This window comes from Arachis ipaensis, chromosome B8 (genome assembly GCF_059453495.1).
Source record: "Arachis ipaensis isolate K30076 ecotype BB chromosome B8, ASM5945349v1, whole genome shotgun sequence".
Lineage (NCBI taxonomy): Eukaryota > Viridiplantae > Streptophyta > Magnoliopsida > Fabales > Fabaceae > Arachis > Arachis ipaensis.
Genome location: NC_142443.1, coordinates 129,503,147 through 129,511,405, shown reverse-complemented (window position 1 = coordinate 129,511,405; position 8,259 = coordinate 129,503,147). Strand labels below are relative to the sequence as shown.

The 8,259-nt window shown below is 34.0% G+C and overlaps 1 protein-coding gene across 2 annotated transcripts; it reads right to left on the bottom strand.

Annotated features, from left to right (window-relative positions):
* Positions 1-268: 268 nt before the first annotated feature.
* LOC107613853 (hexokinase-7) lies at positions 269-4,298 on the bottom strand. 2 transcript variants are annotated; one of them, XM_016316025.3, is made up of 10 exons: positions 4,012-4,298; positions 3,684-3,827; positions 3,475-3,545; positions 3,322-3,374; positions 3,012-3,138; positions 2,622-2,777; positions 2,474-2,528; positions 2,095-2,139; positions 1,337-1,471; positions 269-713 (listed from the first exon to the last, which is right to left on the bottom strand). In XM_016316025.3, exons 2-8 carry the CDS (start codon positions 3,772-3,774, stop codon positions 2,129-2,131), a joined length of 564 nt encoding a protein of 187 aa, XP_016171511.1. In that variant the 5' UTR covers positions 3,775-3,827; positions 4,012-4,298; the 3' UTR covers positions 269-713; positions 1,337-1,471; positions 2,095-2,128. The 2 variants fall into 2 exon arrangements, with proteins under 2 accessions (XP_016171511.1, XP_016171513.1); XM_016316027.3 differs by having other exon boundaries at positions 1,337-1,445.
* Positions 4,299-8,259: the final 3,961 nt, after the last annotated feature.

The window sequence follows — 8,259 nt, the reverse complement described above, 5'->3', positions numbered from 1 at the left end:
ATTACAGACGGATTTTCCGACAGATTTTTCGTCTGTAAATTACAGACGGATTTTTTGACAGATTTTCTGTCTGTAATTTGAACCTTGAAAAATCATCTCACACTCTGATTACAGACAGAAAATCCGTCTATAAATCCGTCAGTAAACTAAAATATATTTTTTTTATTTTTTCAATTACAAAATAAACTTGTTTTCATACAAAATAAATATAAATTTAATACAAATTTTTATCTAATTTGTACTCGAATATTTATAATATTACAAAAAATAAACAAATTCATCGTATTATAAAACTAAAAGAAAATTATTATAAACAAGCAAGTAAATATAATTCAAAACATAAACAAAGTGTATTATCAACTATAATCCTCAGTATATTGTTCAATCGTACTAAATTTTACACAATTTTACATATATTACAGAAAGATTAACTGAATTCTTTCTCAAAAAATGGACATGAATCAACATCCATCAGCCATATGTGCATGAATTCTTCTTGAACTTGATAGGTTTGATTCCGAAGAGTTGATCACCAAAGGGAAAATAATTTCCTTATGGTGCTTTGTTCTTACTAGTTTCCCCACCACATTCCCTCTTGAACAAATCTCAAGGTCCATAGCATCCTTATTCCCATTAGATTCCTTAGCAATCAACGGCCGATACAGTTGGTGAATGAGACTCTCATCATATTGGGAATGCTCAACCCAAGTAATCTACAACAGTGAAAAAAAAAAGGGTTTATGTTGCAATCACACTTCATTGGCACATTGGTTTAGGACAAGTGAAAATATTAGTTATCATAGATTCATACTCCAACTTAATGATAAAGAAAATGTTAACACAAAAATCAAAGATAATCATAATTCAATAACCAACCTAGTGTTAGCAAATTAAGAATTGTTATCAATATGATGGTAACAAAAAGCATGTAGACTTTCAAAACTACAGTTAAAAATTGGGTAATAAAGAAAACAGGGAAATTAAAGCGGCAGAAATTTCATTGACTATAACTGAAATTGATAATATGAAAATGATAATATATGATTATGATTGTACTACTGAATAGTTAAATGGCTTAAATGTACTCCAAATTGATGTGGCCTTTTGATTCAGCAGTGATATAGAAGTAGAACTTGAAAATTGAACATAGAAAATCTTGATTCTGGGATGTGAATATCTTCTTCTCTAATAGAATATCGTTATAGTGTTCAAATTGCAAAACAAAGAAACAAGCAAGTTCCTTTGAATTTAATTACTTCAACACATGATAGATACTATTTGCAAATAAAAATAAACAAAGCATATAAAGGCAAAGAAGGAGAAAAGGTTGACTTACCAACCAGTGATCCAAGAAGCAAAGGGTGCCCATGATGGACCAGCAACCTGAGGAAGCTCAATTGACGAACAGGAACGAGTGGCGAAAGCAATTGAATCTCCGCTTGCATCTGAAAAGCATTATTATTTGGCCCTCCTATCAGTCATCAGTTCCAGCCAAACAGAAAGAAACAAACATTCAGAATAGAGACATACCTATTTAATAAAATATAGTAAACAAAAGCTATAACTTTACCTATCATGACTTAGAATTCAAAGCAGGTTAATAAAAAAAATAAAAAAAAATAAAAACTGTCTTTGTTTTTTAATAATATTCAAAAACCCCACTGTAAAAAGTTCAATAAATACTGAAAGTATATTTGAAATTACTATTGCCATTTCAATAGTTTACTAAAAAATAAGTAAGGGAATAGAAACAAGCTTCTAGAATGAATGAAGGGACTTAGAAACATGCCAAACCACACACGAAATGCTATAAAAATTGCACAGTTGACAATGAACACATATCAGAGACTCAAAATATGCAAAAGGCCTAAAGTGTTTCTTACATGTAGTCCACCAAGGACACAAGAGTGCTGGATCGTTATGGGGAATTAAATCATGTCTGTATGCTTATATGTAATAGAATACTTACAAAAAAACTCGGAAAATATGGGGAATTAAATCATGTCTGATGTCTAGTGTCATGGACAACCATAATATATAATGAACAAATAAAAAATCTCGGAAAATATGGGAGACTCAAGCAACTTCACATACCATTAAGATGAGTCGATCATATGGAGGAAGGATCTCAGATACTTCCTACAAGAGAACAATTCTAAGTTTCTCAGTGAAAACAAAACCAGTACCAAAAGCACAAAATGTACTAACTAAATCATCTGTATGAGTAAAACAAAGCCTCTTAATAACACAGTCAATCCTAAATCATCTCTTAATAACACACTGCCAGTATTTGAACCCTAACTAGATGTTTAAGTAACCCTTTAAAAATGTCAGCTGTGCCACTACTCTTGGCTAGTTGGTTAATAACTTTTCACATATGCATGGAGACCAAAAGGATAAACTAAGGAAATGCACCTATTACTATGAGAATGAGCTAATTTCATCAGAAAGAGAGTCAATAGTGAAACAATACCTGAGAGATAGCAGCATATTCTCCTCACCCATTCTTTTTTGCTCTTTCTTCTTCCCTAAAACCTCAAACAAAATAGAAGAAACAACCAATTAGAAGATATTTCTAACATGCAAGACAATGACAGCCATAAATAGTATAACCTACTTACCCTGTCTCCTGATTTTGGGAGAGGGCCATGCCATTTTGGAATAGCATTTGCACGTTCAACATATGCTGCATTTGTCCCTGTACCAAGGATCACAGCAGCAATGACATCCTGATTGTAGAATCTGCCTCTAGCTAGTGTTCCAATGGTATCATTAACCTAATGCAAAATCACCGAGTTAGTCTGATTGTAGATTCTGCAAATGCACCATAAACGATGGCAAGAAGAATTACAACAAAGTTAAATATATCATAATCGAGGTAAGAATAATTATCACATCTTCAATATTGAAACCCTTAGTCCACTTTATTGTAATAATAACAATAATTGTAATAATAACAATAAAGAAAGTTATGAACAAAGAATAATATTGAATCATTAAAAAGAACTAACCGTTCCATGATCTTTTAGCCACTCTCCTAAAGGTTTATTAGTATTCTGAGGATCATAGGGTTCACCATAAAAGAAGTCCGGAACAACCACATAGTAACCAGAAACTGCAATCTTGTCTGCAAGCTTCCTAAACAACAAAAGATGAACAATGTTATTTAGGATAGGAACACATTGAGATAGAAACAGAGATAATTGACAATAAGAGCAGATTGAATCAGATTAGCCTCCTGCTTCTATTGGTGGTAAAATTTATCAAAACCTTCAGAAATTTTAAGTGAAAGATAGCGAGGCTTTAATCTTAGCAAGTAACCTCAAACAAGAAAAGCTTCTACCTTCCCTTCTTGTCAATTTTTGTTCAGTCAACTGTCAAACAAGAACACATTCAAATAATTAGAATAAAGCAACAAAATTTGGTTTAATGAGGAGAAATAGGCTACAAGACATGTCCTGAATATTAACTCACCTCCAAATCAACATATGAGGGATTTTTTCCTATTGATTTAAGAAATTTGTCAAGACCACTTGCATTTAGAGCTGCAATTTAAAGAATCAGACTTTATATATCAGTGTAACTGCAGCAATGCATAATGGAACCAACAAAGGACCTATTAACTTCTGTCTTACGTCAAATTAGACAGGAGAAAGATAGCACTGGGGTTTAAAAGAAGTTACCAGGGTCACACAAGGGAAGCTGGTCTTTGCCAGAGAAAAAGTTACCAATGGAGTCAACTATCATTCCGAGCTTCGCTTCAAGTTTTTCCATTCAACAACAACCACCGAGTTTCCACCGAGTTGGGCTGAGTTTTTCACGAATCGCTGTAGACATGACCAACAAAAAAATCTCTTTCTTCACTGATAGTAAAATAATTAATAAACCTACAACAAGCTCAATCAGCATCAACAGCAACAAGAAGATAGAAATTGCGAAGAAAAATTGATAAACCTAAAATTGGCACAGAAAAATTGAGCCCTAAGCACTAAAATCACAATCCAATTATACCTGAAATTCACTAAGGGAGCAAACGCGACAAGAGCGGCGGCGGAGAGAACTCTGTGACGACGGCGATGAAGGGAGCAGATGCGACGAAGCGGCGGAGGGAGCTCTGCAACGATGGCGACCAAGGGAGGAGACGCGACGAGAGAGGCGGCGGAAGGAGCTCGTGCGACACAAGGGATGACAGAGAGATCGCGGGATGCGAACAGCGGCAACGGCGGAAGAAGCTCGTGCGACCAGAGAAGAAGCAGCTCGTGAGGAAGAAGCTCGTGTGTGAAGTGTGAATTGTGAATGAAGCTCGAGACATTAGGTTAAGTTAGGTTTACATCAATATTTTTCGACGGAAAATTTTAAATTACAGACGGATTTTCCGTCTGTAATAATTTAATAAAACGCAGTGTTTTGTTCATTTAGTTACAGACGGATTTTCCGTCTGTAATCATTTCCCACAAAAAAAAATATTTTTTCCGACAGAATTATCGACAAATTCTCTTTTCCGTCTGTAATTTATGTTAATTCATTTTTTTTTGTTTTCCGACAAAAAATCCCTCTAAAATTCCGACTGTATTTCCGTGGGATAAAATCCGTCGGAAATATCCGTCTGTAATAACTAATTTTCTAGTAGTGATATTTTATATGTATGTGTGTCCCCATATCATGTAAAATTTTAAAATTCCCGTATCGGTGTGTCCCGTATTGTGTCGTATCCGTGTCAGTGTCCGTACATCATAGGATGATAATAGCCTAAATGACAATAAAATAAAGTAACAAATAAAGATAGCAAATACTAAAGAGAGACATTCATGGCAAGGATTGAGAATCAAGGCTTTCTATCCTAGTCATTAATCATATACAATAGTTATCAGGAGCTAATCCTATTTCGCTATCTCCAACATCGGGAGAAAGTCAATCGTCATCTCCAACGTCGAGAAAAAGTCAAATAAGTCTAGTTAATCTCAATCCATAAGTAATGTTAATGGAAGCAAGCAAGCACGGATCTAGGTAGAAGCAAGATGGGGCATTTGCCCCCACAAAAATTTTGATAAACAAATATAATTATTTATAAATGTTGATATTTATTTTTTTTATTATATTATATTTATTTCTAAAATAAATAAATAAATTAACTAAAAGAATAATAATAATAATTAGCTTCATGATACTAATTAATTAGAAATTATTTGGAATATATCTTAGAATATCAGTAGTTCATTTAAGCAAGAATCAAGAATTTAAATTTTATTTTGTATATATAATAATTTATTGGATAATGATAGACTCTTAAATAAAGTACAGATCTACGACAGATTAATCCTTAATCTGTTAAGTTAGAGTATACTATGAAAAAATAAAATAAAATAAAATATCTATACATAAATTTTACTTGATATATTTTTGCCCCCATTGTTAATTTTTTCTGGATCCGTCCCTGGAAGCAAGATTAACTAATCACTCTAGATCACTAACATAAGTTGGGTATTAATGACTCAAGATCACCTAATTTCTCTTTCCAAGCCAATAATGTACAAAATCTACTCCAAATCTAAGCCAAATATTTTATCAAACACTTGGTGTGCAATAAAATAAAAGCATATTAAATTGCAAGAAATATAAATCTACAACTACCCAATGCAAGAAAATGACAATAACAACTCAAGAAAGCAACAACAAACAAAGAAACATCAAATTGCATTAAAGAAAAGCAAAGTTAACAAGAGAGTTGATAAAACTAAAGAGTAGCTCAAAAGAGAAATTAACAAGAAGAAATAAGAGAATTAAACTACTAGATCATGAAAATGTAAAGAAAACTACACTAAAACATGAAATAAAATCTGAAATTAAAGAGAAAATTAATCTAAGAACCCTAATTCCAGAGAGAAGAGGGAGCTTCTCTCTCTAGAAAACTACCCTAAAACATGTTTCCTACACTACCTAATTGCTCCCCCTCATTCCTTCTTGAATTTTGCCTCAAATACTTTAGAATTGAGTTGGACTTGGGCCTTAGTGAGCTCAGAAATCGCCCCCAGCGTGTTGCTTTTAATGAGGTCACGTAACGCTTGTCACGCATACGCGTGGGTCACGCGTACGCGTCACCTGGCAACTTTCCTTGTCATGCGTACGCGTCACCTAGACGAATTTCTTTTTCACACGTACGCGTCGGTCACGCGTACGCGTCACCTTGAATCTTCCAAATCCTTGCTTTCTATGAATTCTCCATCTTGCATGCTTTTCTCTTCATTTCTATGATCCATTCCTTGCCTCTTAACCCTGAAATCACTAATAAACATATCAAGGCATCGAGTGGAATCAAAGTGAATTAACTTTAGCTAATTAAAGGCCTAAAATGCATATTTTTAACCATTAAGCAAAATTAGGAGAAATTCATAAAACCATGCTATTTTGTTGAATAAATGGGAGATAAGTTGATAAAATCCACCAAATTCTGCACAAGATAAACCCTAAAGTTTGGGTTTATCAAACCTCCCCACACTTAAACCAAGCATGTCCTCATGCTAAACTCAATAAAGACAAAAAGGGGTAATCAATTTATTCAATGCAAACTATATAAATACAAGCTACCTACATGCATCTAGCTATTCTGATTACTATCTATCTATATATATATAAGCATGTATGTGGTCAAAGTGAGTCAAATTTCCAAGAAATCATATATGCACAATCAAGGGCTAAATCAATCATATCAAAACACATTCACAATTGATTTGAGTTATTCAAAAGAGTTTACAAACTTGCAAGATAAGCAATCATCAAAGATGGAAATATGGAATTGAGCAATTGAACCCTCACCGGATGTGTATATGCACTCTAATCGCTCAAGTGTTTAGGGTTAATCCGCTCAAATATCCTCTAATCATACTTTCTAAAGTTTTTTCTCTATCTAACTAATTAACAAATATTTAGTGTACATATGCAAATATCACGAGGGTTTTTCAAGGTTGTAATGAGGCTAAGGTAAGGGTGAGGATATATGTATGGTTAAGTGAGCTATCAATTGAATCTTTGACTAACCTAAGTTCTCACCTAACACACACACACTCTAAGCAATTCTAAAATCAAGCCTAGCTACCCAAAAATCTCACTTTTACATATATACACACTCATGTATCAATTTCAATTCAATCACATATGCATTGATTTTTATTGAGCTTCACATTGGGATAATTTTGTCCCCTTTTTATTATTTCTTTTTTGTTTATATTATTATTTTTTTCTTCTTTATATATATATATATATATATATATATATATATATATATATATGAAAGCATAATATATACAAAGGACATCAATGCATATGGTTTCTATACTTTCACATGAGTATACACCCAAATTCTCAATATTCTCAACAAAACACATTCTCATCAACTAAAGTTCTCACATTTCCCACACTTAATTAACACACACACTCACTATCTTATAGGGATGAGCATGGCGGGTATCTGATTACCCGTCTGAACCCGAACCGAACCAATTAAATTGGTTCTGGAACTAACGGGTACTCGGGTCCAACCCGAACTAAACCAATGGCCTTTGTTGGTGATTGGTTCGGGTATCAGTTCTGGGGGTGCGGATACCGAACCAACCCGTGAACCCGATCATATATTAATTAAATAGAAAAATAAAAAAAATATATATGGCTTTTAGTGAGTTTTCCAACTTGTAACCCTAACACTGTGTCACTAGCGGGGCCCTCTTAGACTCTCAGTCTCTCACCTAGATGAATTCTCCACCTCGTCCACAGGACCGTTAGGCACATCGTCTTCCTAGTAGCGGCAGCGACGCAGCAACCAACTTCCTTTCCGTTGTCGACGTCTTCGTCGGCATCTCCGTCAGCATCGTCGTCTGTGGTTCCCTCTCCAGCAACCAGCTTTGTTTTCGGTCAGTCGTTCCCTCTCCAGCAGCCAGCTTCCTCCAGGCTCCAGCATCGTCTTCTCCGGTCACTCAGTCAGGTTAGTCTATTATTTTTGGAGAATGTTATATGTTAAAGTGTTAAATATTTAATTTTCTATTCAATTTTTGAAATTATACATTCTTAGTTCTTGTTGAATAAAGCTCTTGATCACTCTGAAGCAATCCTCTTTAAGACCTAAATTGGAGTTAAATATACATTCTTAGTCCTCTGTTGTTCAATCCTCTAATTCACTTTGAAGCAATCCTTTTGTTCAATTTTTGAAATTATACATTCTTAGTCCTCTGTTGTTTAATATATTTGGAGTTAAACATCCAAATTAGT

Excerpts from the sequence above, each read along its gene's own strand:
- LOC107613853 (XM_016316025.3), bottom strand. The coding sequence starts at position 3,774 with ATGGAAAAACTTGAAGCGAAGCTCGGAATGATAGTTGACTCCATTGGT. Across the intron at positions 3,139-3,321 it reads AGAAGCTTTTCTTGTTTGAG|GAAGCTTGCAGACAAGATTG; the intron begins GTTACTTGCTAA and ends TTTGTTGTTTAG. Across the intron at positions 2,529-2,621 it reads TCCCAAAATCAGGAGACAGG|GGAAGAAGAAAGAGCAAAAA; the intron begins GTAAGTAGGTTA and ends TTGAGGTTTTAG.